The sequence below is a fragment of the Ovis canadensis genome, chromosome 7 (genome assembly GCF_042477335.2).
Source record: "Ovis canadensis isolate MfBH-ARS-UI-01 breed Bighorn chromosome 7, ARS-UI_OviCan_v2, whole genome shotgun sequence".
NCBI classification, from domain to species: Eukaryota; Metazoa; Chordata; class Mammalia; order Artiodactyla; family Bovidae; genus Ovis; species Ovis canadensis.
Window position 1 is genome coordinate 81,886,086 of NC_091251.1, and position 15,712 is coordinate 81,901,797.

The 15,712-nt window shown below is 42.8% G+C and overlaps 1 protein-coding gene across 4 annotated transcripts in view; it reads left to right on the forward strand.

Annotated features, from left to right (window-relative positions):
- DAAM1 (dishevelled associated activator of morphogenesis 1) overlaps positions 1 to 15,712 on the forward strand; it is a 182,057-nt gene that overhangs the window by 67,998 nt on the left and 98,347 nt on the right. For all 4 annotated transcript variants that reach the window (XM_069596723.1, XM_069596724.1, XM_069596726.1 and 1 more), the window contains exon 2: positions 7,651 to 7,869. In XM_069596723.1, the coding sequence (XP_069452824.1) occupies positions 7,687 to 7,869 (183 nt within the window). In that variant the 5' untranslated portion in view covers positions 7,651 to 7,686. The remainder of the gene's footprint in view (positions 1 to 7,650; positions 7,870 to 15,712) is intronic.

A 15,712-nucleotide genomic window follows, 5' to 3' on the forward strand; every position in this document is an offset into this window, starting at 1 on the left:
TAGAAACTCTCGGTCAAAAATTGTGACCATTTTAAGTCCTTGGTAAATTGCCCTTTGGAAATGTTGAACCAGATTTCATCTACCACCAGCAGTGGATGAGGCTTACTGCATTGAGTGCTCTCAGGACTGGTACTGTCAGCCTGGGGACACAGTTGACAAAGAGAAGGGCAGAGGAAGTGAGTGGACCACCTGGATAGAAGACAGTGGGAGGGCGAGATATTTATGGGGCATGGAAAGCTGTCTGTTGGCTAACTGCAGGATACTTTTTATCTTATTTTTTTATGGTTTTAATTTTTTTTTTTTTTTTTAGCATGTGGGATCTTAGTTCCCTGTTGCTGCTAAGTCACTTCAGTCATGTCTGACTCTGTGTGACCCCATAGATAGCAGCCCACCTGACCAGGGATCAAATCCACACCCCCTGTGTTGGAAGCATGGAGTCTTAATCAGTGGATCACCAGGAAAGTCCCTAGGATACTTTTAAGCACATACGAAAAACAGAAGCAGTGAGTTGGAATTGGATTTGCTGGTGCACTGAAAGGCAATTTGGAATGGTGTTGGGGAGCCATTGGCAGGTTTTGAGTAAAGAGACGAGACCCTCCAGGGCTCAGCTCTCAGAAGATGTTACACCTGTGCTGTGTGCACCACCCCTCACTTCCTGTGTTCTTCTTGCCCCTTTCCAACTCATGCCTTGCTTTCTAATATCTGTCAAAATGCCCCATAAGCATCAGGGACCAATTTCTCCCCTACAGTATTCCTGTTTTATTATATAGCACGTACTATATGATATGTTGTATTAATTTTGTTATAATTAATTGGCGCACTACTGTCTCTTGGGGCTTCCTCAATGGGTAAAGAATCCTCCTGCAGTGCAGGAGACCCAGGACATGTGGGCTCAATCCCTGTGTCAGGAAGATCCCCTGGAGGAGGGCATGGCAACCTACTCTACTATTCTTGCCGGGAGAATCCCATGGACAGAGAAGCCTAGTGGGCTGTAGTCCATGGGTTGCAAAGAGTTGTACATGACTGAGCAGCTAAGCACCCTCAAGCTCTCTCTCCCACCAGATTAGAAGCTCCTAATCACCACTTCCTTTCTGTATCCTTAGGTACCTACTGTCATGCCTGGTATATAGTAGATACTAATACACATTAGTACTAGTGGAAAACCACTAGACCATTCAGGTATGACCTAAATCAAATCCCTTATGATTATACAGTGGAAGTGAGAAACAGCTTTAAGGGACTAGATCTGATAGATAGAGTGCCTGATGAACTATGGATGGAGGATTGTGACATTGTACAGGAGACAGGGATCGAGACCATCCCCATGGAAAAGAAATGCAAAAAAGCAAAATGGCTGTCTGGAGAGGCCTTACAAATAGCTGTGAAAAGAAGAGAAGTGAAAAGCAAAAGAGAAAAGGAAAGAAATAACCATCTGAATGCAGAGTTCCAAAGAATAGCAAGAAGAGATAAGAAAGCCTTCCTCAGTGATCAATGCAAAGAAATAGAGGAAAACAACAGAATGGGGAAGACTAGAGATCTCTTTAAGAAAATTAGAGATACCAAGGGAATATTTCATGCAAAGATGGGCTCAATAAAGGAAAGAAATGGTATGGATCTAACAGAAGCAGAAGATATTAAGAAGAGGTGGCAAGAATACACAGAAGAACTGTACAAAAAAGATCTTCATGACCAAGATAATCACGATGGTATGATCATTCACCTAGAGCCAGACATCCTGGAATGTGAAGTCAAGGTGGGCCTTAGAAAGCATCACTACAGACAAAGCTAGTGGAGGTGATGGCATTCCAGTTGAGCTACTTCAGATCCTGAAAGATGATGCTGTGAAAGTGCTGCACTCAGTATGCCAGCAAATTTGGAAAACTCAGCAGTGGCCACAGGACTGGAAAAGGTCAGTGTTCATTCCAATCCCAAAGAAAGGCAATGCCAAAGAATGCTCAAACTACCTCACAATTCCACTCACTCAATTAATTAAACTCACAATTAATTGCACTCCAATTAATTCTCCAAGCCAGGCTTCAGCAATACGTGAACCATGAATTTCCAGATGTTCAAGCTGGTTTTAGAAAAGGCAGAGGAACCACAGATCAAATTGCCAACATCCGATGGATCATGGAAAAAGCAAGAGAGTTCCAGAGAAACATCTATTTCTGCTTTATTGACTATGCCAAAGCCTTTGACTGTGTGGATCACAATAAACTGTGGAAAATTCTGAAAGAGATGGGAATACCAAACCACCTGACCTGCCTCTTGAGAAACCTATATGCACGTCAGGAAGCAACAGTTAGAACTGGACATGGAACAACAGACTGGTTCCAAATAGGAAAAGGAGTACATCAAGGCTGTATATTGTCACCCTGCTCATTTAACTTCTATGCAGAGTACATCATGAGAAACGCTGGACTGGAAGAAGCACAAGCTGGAATCAAGATTGTTGGGAGAAATATCACTAACCTCAGATATGCAGATGACAGCACCCATATGGCAGAAAGTGAAGAGGAACTAAAAAGCCTCTTGATGAAAGTGAAAGAGGAGAATGGAAAAGTTGGCCTAAAGCTCAACATTCAGAAAATGAAGATCATGGCATCTGGTCCCATCACTCCATGGGAAATAGATGGGGAAACAGTGGAAACAGTGTCAGACTTTATTTTTCTGGGCTCCCAAATCACTGCAGATGGTGACTGCAGCCATGAAATTAAAAGACGCTTACTCTTTGGAATAAAGGTTATGACCAACCTTGAAGGCATATTGAAAAGCAGAGACATTACTTTGCCAACAAAGGTCCATCTAGTCAAGGCTATGGTTTTTCCAGGAATCGTGTATGAATGTGAGAGTTGGACTGTGAGGAAAGCTGAGTGCCGAAGAATTGATGCTTTTGAACTGTGGTGTTAGAGAAGAGTCTTGAGAGTCCCTTGGACTGCAAGGAGATCCAACCAGTCCATTCTAAAGGAGATCAACCTTGGATATTCTTTGGAAGGATTCATGCTAAAGCTGAAACTCCAATACTTTGGCTACCTCATGCGAAGAGTTGACTCATTGGAAAAGACTCTGATGCTGGGAGGGATTGGGGACAGGAGGAAAAGGGGATGACAGAAGATGAGATGGCTGGATGGCATCACCGACTCGATGGATGTGAGTTTGAGTGAACCCAGGGAGTTGGTGATGGACAGGGAGGTCTGACGTTCTGCCTTTCATTGGGGTCGCAAAGAGCCGGACACGACTGAGCAACTGAACTGAACTGAATACACGTTTACCAAGGGAATCCAAGGTACTACGCATGGCTCATAGGACCTTGTACAGGTACTCCCTAAGCCAGGAGATGTCTGCTTCAACAGAATGAAATATTAGGTATCTTGGTGAAGACTTTATTAAGTCATCATATAGCCTCTGTGACAGAGTCTTTGCTCTTTTCTCCCTTCCGAACTCAGAGACTTCCAGTTGTTAGTTAGCTTTTGGGTGCCACTATCCCTTAAAGTGAGTGGAGGGTTTTTCTCTAGAAGTGTTTACAAATCATAGTTATTGATGAGAATTTTCACCCAAGTTTGCCTCATTGTGTTAATTATGCAATCAAGATACACTGGTGACAGATTCTGAAATTGGATTCTGTAATTTAGAAGAGACACCATAAGTCCATAAGTTGGATAAGAACAAAGTTCAAAGTTCATCCCTTTCTTCATTATGCAAAATTAACCATTGTTAAATGTCAGCACACTTGCTTCTGGTCTTTGTGTGTATACTTTTAATTGTGCAAATTATGGATACATTGTTGTTTTTTTTTTTAATTTAAATCTTACAGATAAAGCTTCAGGACTCCTTGACTTGCATCCCCATGTCTCATAGTTTAAACATTAAAAAAAAAATAATATCCTTTGTTTAAATGAAATTTTATGTAAAAGTTGACTGTTCTTCTAGTTAAATATGTGAGACATATACATGTGTCCCATGTAGTATTATGTACTGAGGGCACAGCAGTGAACAATATGTGCAAGGCCCCTGCCCCATGAAATAACCACATAGGATAATTTAAAATGGTGATACTTGCCCTGAAGATCTTCAGACAGGCTAAAGAGATAGAGAGTGATGGGAGCATTGCACAGGACTGTGGCAGATACAGTGGTTGGGTTGGCTTCCTGCGAAAGTGAAATTCACTCTGAGGCCTTAATGATGAGAAGAATCAGCCATGCACAGGTGTGGCCAGAACATGCTTGTCAAGGATGTGGATCAAGGGCGTGGCTGATGCAAAGGCCCTGAGGCAGGAGTCAGCATGGCCAGTATAGTTGAAGGGCAATGACTCCTGCGAAAAGCTCTACAAGATGGGGTGGGGGTAGGGGTAGTCAGACGCCAGATTGTAATGCCCCTTGGAGGCTGCTGTGTGGCCTTTGCATGTTCTTATAATTGCAGTGAGTAGCCACAGGATTTTTTTATAAGATAATATGTCAATATCCAAAAGGATAAAAGCAGAACTGCTGAAACTGAAGCTGGAGTGAGAAGCTCAAATCAATACCTACTGAAAATCTCTGATTTTGCTCCCCTCTCCCATCTGAGAGTTGGGATACCTTACCTTTAGGCATTTCTAACAGGTAACTCTAGTCCAAACAGGAAAAGGAGTACGTCAAGGCTGTATATTATCACCCTGCTTATTTAACTTATATGCAGAGTACATCATGAGAAACGCTGGGCTGGAAGAAGCACAAGCTGGAATCAAGATTGCCAGGAGAGATATCAATAATCTCAGATATGCAGATGATACCACTGTGATGGCAGAAACTGAAGAGGAACTAAAAAGCCTCTTGATGAAAGTGAAAGAGGAGAGTGAAAAAGTTGGCCTAAAGCTCAACATTCAGAAAACGAAGATCATGGCATCTGGTCCCATCACTCCATGGGAAATAGATGGGGAAATGGTAGAAACAGTGGCTGACTTTATTTTTCTGGACACCAAAAATCACTGCAGATAGTGATTGCAGCCATGAAATTAAAAGACGCTTCCTCCTTGGAAGGAAAGTTAGGACCAACATAGATAGCGTATTAAAAAGCAGAGACATTACTTTGCCAACAAAGGTCCGTTTAGTCAAGGCTATGGTTTTTCTAGTGGTCATGTATGGATGTGAGAGTTGGACTATAAAGAAGGCTGAGCACCGAAGAATTGATGCTTTTGAACTGTGGTGTTGGAGAAGATTCTTGAGAGTCCCTTGGACTGCAGGGAGATCCAACCAGTCCATCGTAAAGGAGATCAGTCCTGGGTGTTCATTGGCAGGACTGATTTTAAAGCTGAAACTCCAATATTTTGGCCACCTGATGTGAAGAGCTGACTCATTTGCAAAGACCCTGATGCTGGGAAAGATTGAGGGCAGGAGGAGAAGGGGATGATAGAGGATGAGATGGTTGGATGGCATCATGGACTCAATGGACATGGGTTTGGGTGGACTCCGGGAGTTGGTGATGGACAAGAAGGCCTGTCGTGCTGCTGTTCATGGGGTCGCATAGAGTCGGACACGACTGAGTGACTGAACTGAACTGAACTCTAGTCTGAAGACAGTGGAGCCAGGGACTCCTCACTTCCATCCTACTGCAACCATAGACTTTGGAAAATTCTTCCTTATGTCTCCTTATAGCTTCTTCCCATTGGTTTTAAATTCAGTCTGGAGTGGGGGGCGTCGTGACACAGCTCTGATCCTGTTGCTATGGAGCTGCCCCTAGAAATCATTTGAGAGGATAGTTGCTGGCCTCTGTCTCACCCTCAGGTTTTCTCTTCCATCTCGAGAAGTGCCTGCTCTGTGTCTCAGCAATGCTGAATTTCTTTCTGGTCGGGGACGTGAGTACATTGTCTGATGATCTGCAGTGCACTCTCTGGTGCTCAGCGGTCACTGTAGCTTCTCCAGCAAGGTCACCTGCCCACAGCTCTGAACTATGAGAGTCATCAAGACCCAACCACATCTGCTCTCTCTACTTTTTTTTTTTTTTTTTACACGAAGGTAGAGTAGGGCAGGTGGGGCATTTAAGTATGACTTGAAATTGCTCATGGGGTAAATCCAGACTCTCAGCCTGGGCTGCAGCTTCTCCACACCAGCCCTCCTCTGTGCTCTCACTCCCTGTGGCTCCTCCCTGGACTCCATGCCTGTGTTGCCCACATCTTCCCAGCACAGATGTAGCTCTCCTCCTCTGCCCTTCCAGCTCACCAAGGGTCAATTCATAGTCCACCTTTTTTTTCCCCTTTCAACCCCATCTCTCTTTAAAAATTAAAAATCTACAGGAGTTAAACATGAATATGCTCTCATCATAAATGTGTATATATATACACACACACATATATATATGTATATATATCTCACAGAAAGTATGTTTCCATTCTTGCTTATTCCCCATCCCTCTCATCTCTCAGAGTTAGGAAATTACTGTGTATTTTTCCAGGCCTTTGCTATGTATTTACATGTAAATTATTTAGGTTTTTGTGTAAGATCGTTTTAAAAAGACATTATGGGACGTGTTTTACACATTATTCTTTGAGTTGCTTTTTTTCACTTAACAATATAACTTGGAAATTTTTCTAGGATCATACACATAATTGTGACTTAAAAAAGACGGTGCAGTGATTAAAATTCTGCAGTGTTTTTATGGTAAAAATTCAAATTTGAAAGGATATGAAGTGAAAAGTAGTTCTCCAATCCCCTCTTTTTATTTTGGAGGTTACTGCTGATAACGTTTCTTACATGTATTTATAAGTGCTTTAAAATATGCAGTCCTGTAGTATATAGTATACACATCACACAGCATCTTGAGCATTTTTTTTCCCTTACCTATGTGCACAGGTGCCTCGTTCTTTTTAGTGAGTGTGTTAGATTCTCTTATGTGAGTATGCTATTATTTAGTCAGCCATCTCTCATTCTATGAACTTATTTGATCTTTTCTGTTTGGAAATCTCTGACCCTCCTAGCTCATGTTAAGTCACTCCCCATTTGTTGTGAATTTATTCAACACAATAAACATTAACCAAGTGCCTTCTGTCTTCCTGGTGCTGCATGGAGCACTAGGGCCCCCAGCTTGCTTGATACAGAGTCCCTCCCTCCTGCTTTTAGTTATCCTGGCCTAACATGAAGACACACTGCTGAGGAACTTAGACTGTGACAAGAGTTGGAATAGATAGATGTGCCTTAGCATATATAGTATTAATTCTACTTGAGGATGGTAAAGGAGAAATTGCAATCAAAGCCTAGAGGATGAGTAAGAAATCTTCTAGGTGGCAAGGAAGAGAAGGTCATTCCTGAAGGGGTTAACAATACCAGTATGGGTTGGCAAGAAAGAGTGGGTGATGTACAAAGCGTGGTCAGGACCCAGTGTGATTGGAGCAAGTGCTGGGGCGTAGGGTGTCTGGGGTGGTACTCTTTGCTCAGCAGTGGGTCATAGGAAACATTCAACATATGACCAGAAGGACATGCGCTCCCTGCTCAGCTGGCCCCCAGACCCTCTTGGGCTTGTCCTCTATGTCTTGCGGATGTTGTCTCCAGCTATCAGCTCCTTTTGACACTGCCTTCAGTACCTGCGGCACTTTGGTGAATTGGTCTGTCTTGAAATGTATATATATATATATAAAATCCAGTTTTGTATTCTTAACTCTGTTATGTCCTCTTTTCACAGAGTTTAATCAGTCAAGAAATAAAACAGAATTCAGCTATGGCCCCAAGGAAGAGAGGTGGACGGGGGATTTCATTCATCTTCTGCTGTTTCCGAAACAATGATCACCCAGAAATCACGTATCGGCTGCGAAATGATAGCAACTTTGCGCTTCAGACCATGGAGCCTGCGTTACCCATGCCCCCTGTGGAGGAGCTGGACGTCATGTTCAGTGAACTCGTGGTGAGTCTCAGACTTCATCCCAGGGATGGGGGGTGGTTGGGAGCCGGAGGAAGGGGAGAGGATGTGAACGGTTTGGTTAGACACAGTCTTGCCTTATCTTTGGTGAAAGGGCCCCCATCTGCACCTCTACTGTCAGCACTGAGTCTGTAGAGGAGAAAGAAAAGGGTAGCATCACTACCTCAGAGGGTTTGCTGGTGCTTAAATGGAGAGATTTAGATCTTTAATTCTTCAAATATGCAGCCCTACTGCATCCTGAGTTGCCCTTTCTAGTTCCTCCTGTCCCAGCCTGAGATGCTTGTGTGCACAAATATTTCCTTCATCTGACACCTCCTGGGATTCCCTCATGCTTCCTACCACTCCCAGTGTGTAGTATTAGTGTCTTAAAAAATTAGTCACAGTGTCTCTCATGTCCTTGATCCTTGGATGAAAGACATTATTACTTAAGTAGAGTATCATTATTTAGCCTAATGATAGGATTGCAATAATAACTGTTGTGGGAAACTTTTTATAGATGCTATCATATTTTAAAATCCACTATACTGAAGTGAGAGACCTATCTATGTAGGGCCCACTCATCAAGAGATATAGGTGCTCTCTGCAACTTAGCTTCGCAAGCATCTGCAAAGTAGTGTTTCTTTCCAGTCTGCGTTTCAGAGGATATTATGGTATGGTCAAGGGCACTGGCGTGGACATCAGGAAGACTTTGGTTCATATTACTTTATTATCTGTATCAGCAGGGAAAAAGCTTATGACTTTTCTGAGCCTATATTCTGGAAAGTGGAAGGGAAAAACACTTGCTAAGTTTGATATAATGTTTAAATGAGACTCACGCAAAGTGGAAATGGCCCAGTGCCTGCCCCTTCCTAGGTACTCAATGAATATTACATGAGACTCTATCCTTCTTTGATCTCATCTGACATTTTGTAATGGAGTTAGTTCCAATCAGACCATTTATATTGTTCAGCAGATACTAGGGACTGCTATCATTTTACGTGTTTTACATTGTAGGCTGTGTCACTGCCCTCCAGGGATAGTACCTGAACTCTTGCATCACTCCAGCTTTGATGAACCAAAATTCACCTATAAGCTTCTCTTATGAGATAAACCAAGAAGGGCGAGTGTTAATACTATGAAACTGATGTTGGAGTTCTGGCCTCCTGAGTGGATTAATGAGTTGATTACCAATGAAACTTGGTTGGGAAAAGAAAGAGGTGATGCCTGGCAGCATGTTTACAGTTGAGGATGTTGAATATTTTGCAGTGTTTCAGGAATCTCTACCCTCTCCCATTTTCACCGCATGCAGAACTCTGTTCTAGATGTTAGTGAGGAGGTTCAAAATGGAAAATTAGAACCTGCTCCCAAATTGCTGCCAGTTTCCATAGTTTAATTGAGAGGTTTAATGCACCAAGGCAAGAACCACACACACCTCTGCATAGGTTGTGTGTGACTGTTGTGGGATATATGATGGATGAGGAGGGTGGTCAGCGAAGACCTCTTGGCAGAGGTGAGTGGTCAGGAGGGACTGAAAGTGAAAAGAGAAGTGGAAGGGTTCAGCTGTCTTGGTCATCTGCAGCTAGTTTATCCTCTGATAGCAAAACCTCAGTGGCCTCTCTGTTATTGATGCTGCATGTCTGCTGTGGATCAGCTGTGGTTCTGCACTGTGCCATCATCTACTCAAGATCAAGGCCCAGGCCTGGTGGCAGAGGAAAGAGAGCCATGGTGAACTTCTCAGGCTCTAAGCTTATGCTTGGAAATGACACGTGTCACTTCAGCACGTGTTCCTTTGGCCTACACAGATCACATTACCCCTCCCGAATTCACAGGGGCAAGGACGTGTCATCCTTCTGTAGGGACTGGCACCACAAATCACATGGCCGAGCCTGAGGTCATTGGGATGGGTGGAGGGACACCGTCCTTTCCCAGGGTTGGGCAGTGAATCATGTATCATGATGGCTGTCATGAAAGGCAATAATGATGCATTGATGGGCTTGGCATTATTTCCCAGTTGAAGTATTTTAAAACCAAAGTCAACCAAAGGAGACAGATGTTGCTGATAGACAAAGGCCTCTTCAGTGGTAGAGAAGCTGGTGGAGAGCTAGTCCCCTCAGAGCACCCACCTCTGTGGTCCTTCAATTATATTCTGTCAGCCTCCCCAAATGAGACCCAAGCCAGAGCCTGTGTGGTGGCAGCTCCATGTTCATCTTGAAGACAGCTCATTGTTCTGTATTCATAAGGGAGAAAATTCCACTCTCAGCCTTATTGATGTCTTTATTCTGTGTGAAAATTGCCTACAGCTGTTAGTTGTTAAAAAACCAATGCCAAACCAGAACTTTAAGCCAAAACCATTGGAAAACAAATTATCTTGAGGTTTGTATCTGTCCTGGCGAGTGATGGATGGATTTTTGTCTACTCTTGACTTCAGGGACTTAGCCCACAAATCCATCCAACTGCCAAAGGTGTCCTGGGGCAAGGGAGGTGGGCTCAGAGCCATTGGGAACCTCTGCCCAGGGTTCTCTTGAGTAGTCGCAGGAGCAGTTCTGCCTATGCCCATGCACAGAAGAGGATGGCCACGTGGGGAGGCGGAGCATGCTGCAATGTAGGGTAACTTCCTTTGAGATGCTTTCTGCTGGAATTTGGGCTTATTTCCTTGCCTGTAAAATGCCGTAGATGGGGATAATGCCATCTTTCTGATGTGTTGTTACACACAGATTAAAGAAGACAACTTTTTTTTTTAAAGACTGCTGCCTATTCATGGGTGCTTCATACCCCACATCCTAGTATAGCAAGAAGGATGGAAGATAATTCAGGTGTGTTTTGGGCACATCATCCCAGGCAAATATCCCAGGTTTTTCCTTTTTTTTTGAAAGCTGATCTGCCTGCTGTGAGTGCACCAGTGTTGATCCTGACTTGCAGGCCATTCTGCCTGTATCTGATGGAAAGCATCGCATCAGAGCCTATCATTGTGAGCTAGTTTCCTTTGCATCTTCTGATGAGTCACTCATTTGATGTATTTAAAAGTGATACCAAATAGGTTGCTTTCAGAATTGCTTACAGCAACCTTATCATCTCATAAATAAAGCAAGCCTGGATGGGAGATCGACCACGTGAATCTTTAAAGAATGTGGGCCCTGAGCAGTGCCTCATACTCTTAATAGTGTATAGTCGAGCTGCAAGAGCATTCCAATTTCAGGGTGTAGTGGTTTCTGGAGGTCCCAGGCCCGTACTCTCTGCACACATTCCCCACCTCCCACCCCATTTTTAGTAACAGCTTTGTGGAGATAAAATTGACATACCATATATTGGGTTGGCCAAAAAGTTCGTTTGGGTTTTTCCGTAAGATCCTAGAGAAAAACCTGAATGAACTTTTTGGCGAGCCCGGTAATTCACCTGTGTAAAGTGTATAATTCACTGACTTTTGGTATATTCACAAAATGATGTCCCCGTCAGTACATTTTAGAACATTTTTCTCACCCCTAAAGCAACTCCTTTACCCATTAGTCATCACTTGTCACTTCCCCTCAACCGTACTATCCCCTGCTACTGCTAAGTCGCTTCACTTCCCCTCAACCGTACTATCCCCTGCTACTGCTAAGTCACTTCAGTCGTATCCAACTCTGTGCGACCCCATAGACGGCAGCCCACCAGGCTCCCCCGTCCCTGGGATTCTCCAGGCAAGAACACTGGAGTGGGTTGCCATTTCCTTCTCCAATGCATGAAAGTGAAAAGTGAAAGTGAAGTCGCTCAGTCGTGTCCGACTCCTAGCGACCCCATGGACTGCTGCCCACCAGGCTCCTCCGTCCATGGGATTTTCCAGGCAAGAGTACTGGAGTGGGTTGCCATTGCCTTCTCCCCAGGGAGCCACTAATCTACTCTGTTTCTATGACTTTGCCTGTTCTGGTCATTTTCTGTAAATAGAATCATATACTGTGTGGTCCTTTGTGACTGGTTTCTTTCACTTAGCATAATCTTTTCAAGCTTTATCCAAGTTGTAACATGTATCAATGCTTCATTTCTTATTGTTGAACAATATTCTGTTTTATGGACATACCACATTTTGTTTATCCACTCGTTGATGAACAGTTGGGTTGTTGCCAGTCTTCAGCTTTTATGAGTATTACTGCTCTAAACTTTAATTTGCAAGTTTTTTTGGTGTGGAAATATAGTTTCAGTTCTTGTAGGTGTATACCTGAGAGTGAGATTTCTGAGTCATGTATAACACTGTGTATAACTTTTGAGGAACTTCCAGCTTGCCTGCACTGCGCTATTTTGCATTTCCACCAGCAGTTATGAGAGTTCTCTACACCTTCACCAATTCTTGCTGTTTTCTACTCCCTTCCGATTGACCAGCTGCTTTTGAAGCTGTTCTGTTGCTCCTGGAGAGCTGAGAACAGGTAGCCTGGGAATGTGTGTGTGCATTTGCATGAACTGCCAAATAGAAATAGTCTTCCTGCCAACAATTTTTAAATGATTTGGGATATTTAAAAATAAAATATTGAGAATCAGTGCTGTCTCTGCTACCATATATTTTATGCCTTTGAGATCAATCCTTTTTCCGTACTGCCCGCATTCCCCCCCACCCACTTCTCCACTTCTGCTTCATCCTGTATCTCAGTCACAAATCAAGAATGTAACCAATCTGAGACTCAGCACTCTTCCCAGAAAATAAGATTCAGCTAAGTCTTGTCTTTTCAACAGGGTTTTTAGGTCTTAGATTATCCCCACCAGCATGTTTGAAGAGTGCTAGGGGGCATAGCACTGTATGCAGTCCTTGTCCATGTAACTTTTTCCGTCTTAGCATTAGCAGTGGAAGGTTTCCTTTGGGATAAACAGAAGAATGTGTTATTAGTTGACAGATTAATTTCTTTGGTGTGTGCGCACGTGTATGTTAATTGCCTGCTCTGTGCCAGGGCCTGAGGCCACTGGTCCTTCTTGACTTTGTGGGGCTGAAGGTCCAGCAGGGGAAACAGGCAACAGAAGACACTCTCTTATCCATTGTGACTGAGAGCTCTGAGAGGGACTGCTCCAGCAGGACATTTTCTTGAAGAAGAATCTTTATTCCCCCTTTTTTCACAAGGTGAGAGTTAACTCACAGGTTCCAATTCCATCACCCTTGGCTTTCTTGCTGGGAAGTAACATTCTCGGCTTTCCTTCCAACTGTTCTTTGGAAAATTCATAGCTTCATCTCTCTCCCTTATTCGAATTCTCTGCAGCTCAACCTGCTTTCAGAAAGCACACATTCTGTGACCCTTGGTGCTATAAATTTCATAGGATTGAACCCCCTTGGGGAGTTCTGAAATTGTCCAGTTATCTCCATGACTGGTGGCTATGTGTCTAACTCAGCATTGAAATCTCAGCAAGCTCATGTCTGCAGATGAAAGTTGGGCTCTCCAACCCAGCTTTCAGGAGCAAAAAGGGAGGTGTTTTTTGGTCTCCCATCTGCTTGAGCTCTTAACCTGTTACTTAATTCCATTCTTGTTGGGGAACGAGGATGCTGCTTACTGACACCTACCCCCAAGCCTCACAGGTACCTAGCATGGAAGGATCTTGGAAGCGTTCCTAGAGGAAGTGATATTTAATGTAAGACTTGAAAAGAAGGAATTATGCAGGCAACGAGGAGAGGAAAGTGTGTTACAGACAGTGAAAATAGCATGTAAAGGGCTATGAGGTGAGAGAGAAAATGTGGAAGACTCAAGAAATTGAAAGTTCAGCGTAGATGGTGTGTGAAATAAGAGCCTGGGTGGATTGGGGTTCTGAGAGCCAGGAAAAAGGGATGGAGAGAGATAGTGTTTTATTATATATTCTCAGATTCTTATTTGAACTAAAGGACAGTACCCCTGCTTTCTTACACGTTTTCTCAGTGAAATATGCTAAAGTACATCAAAACATTTTGCTATCTGGTTATATTTACAAAAATAACCCTTGTTCATTGCGGTCTCTGTGAGGTGTCAGTAAGTTTTAGCAAAATGTGTCATGCCTCCTTGGGTAGATTTTGAATATGTTTTCCTTTGAGTCCAACTGTTGAGGTGAGATGGCTTGTTTCAATGTATATCTCCTGTGGCTACTTGACTTGTGAAATGGAAAGAGAATTGACTATAGCCCCCTTCTGGTTTTCTGGTCAAATACGTGATTCCTGAATATACCAAGAGTTGATGGGCTGAGGGTATCCCACAGAATATTTCACAGCAGCGGTTATATTAGAAATGGCATCCCCTCGCAGATTCCCTCAGTTCTCCTGCCTTGTGAAACATCGGAATATACATCTGCTTTTCCTGGGTGAGGTTTTATTAGTAGGTGAGAAACCAGGTTTATGATAAGTCTGGTCATGATTTTCAAAGTATCCTTGGAATCGGTTAACTGACCAGAGGAAAACTTTCCTTTCTAAGAGAGTACATCACTGTGAATTTATAGATAGTTGGAAATAATAAGCAATATAGACCCAAGTTTTCCTAAGCCTGACATGTTACCAATTCTATTTATACTGTTTTCTATTAACCTGCCTTCTTTCAGATTCAATATTTAGTCTTCCATTTATTTGACCAATGTGTCTAATATTCTGAGATAATTTGTTATACAGTTCTATGTGCTTGTGGGTGAGTGCTCAGTCAAATCCGACTCTGCAACCCCATGAACTGTAGCCCTCCAGGCTCCTCTGTCCACAGAATTTTTCAGGCAAGAATACTAGATTGGGTTGCCATTTCCTACTCTAGGGGATCTTTCCAACCCAGGGATTGAACCGTGTCTCTTGCATCCCCTGCATTGGCAGGTGGATTCTTTACCACTAGAGCCATCTATCCTAACACCTGTGCATTTCACCATTCTCAATAAAAATGGTGCAAGTGTTGCTCTCAGCTTAATACTCCACCACTTGGAGGTGGTGGAAATGTGAGGGGGTGTTTCTAGGTGCTGCAGTTACTGAATGGTGCTGCTGGTGTTTGTGGCCCATCCCAAGTGGCACTGTTCCCTCTCCCCATTGGGAGTTACTGGGTGATCCATTGTCAGGGTGAGGGTCTTCCTGTGTAACTCATTTCCAATCCCAACTCTATCCGTGGGTTGGGGGTGGGTGGCGTGGCAATCTGACTTAAATAACTCTACTTTTAGTTTGCCAAAAGTCACTTTTTGGAATTCCCATTTTGGCATATTTACATTTTATCTTTAGATCTGTAGATAGAAAAGGTTATGTTGGATACAAGTGGAAAATTGTCTTTAGAAGACCAATATACAGTTGCTTTTTTTTTTAAGAACGGATTTCCAAAAGTGGATTTCCAAAAGTGCTATTAAAAAAGTTTAGTTGTGTAGCATCATTTAAGTGTTATGCCTTCCAGGAAATATAAAAAACATTTGAAAGAAACTAATTAAGAAATTCATTAATGATCACCATTTATATAATTGAAGATTGTCAACAAAAGTTAATACCTCAATGGGGAAGATAGTGTTGGTGGATGATGAGAAGATTTGTATGCTCATAAATATAATCACTTACTATAGGTCAGTTTTATTGTTATTAGGTCTTGAGGACACTCTCAGCATTAGTAACCAGCATAGACTTTGAGAAATGAAGATAGTAAGATTTAGTTACTAAAGAGTTACTGAGAGGATTTAGTTGACATATCAGAATTAGATGAATTCACAGTTGAGGCAAACTGTGCCAGATGAATTCCCTTGGGAACACACATCAGTAAACTCTTCATTTTTCATTATGTTCTGAAGTCACTTTGGTATGAAAAGAGCTACAGGAATCCAAGTTAGTCTTATGATATACCAGTGTACAGATTTTGTTCTTTTTGTTGTTGTTCAGTTGCTCAGTCATGTCCAACTCTTTATGACCCATGGACTGCAGCACACC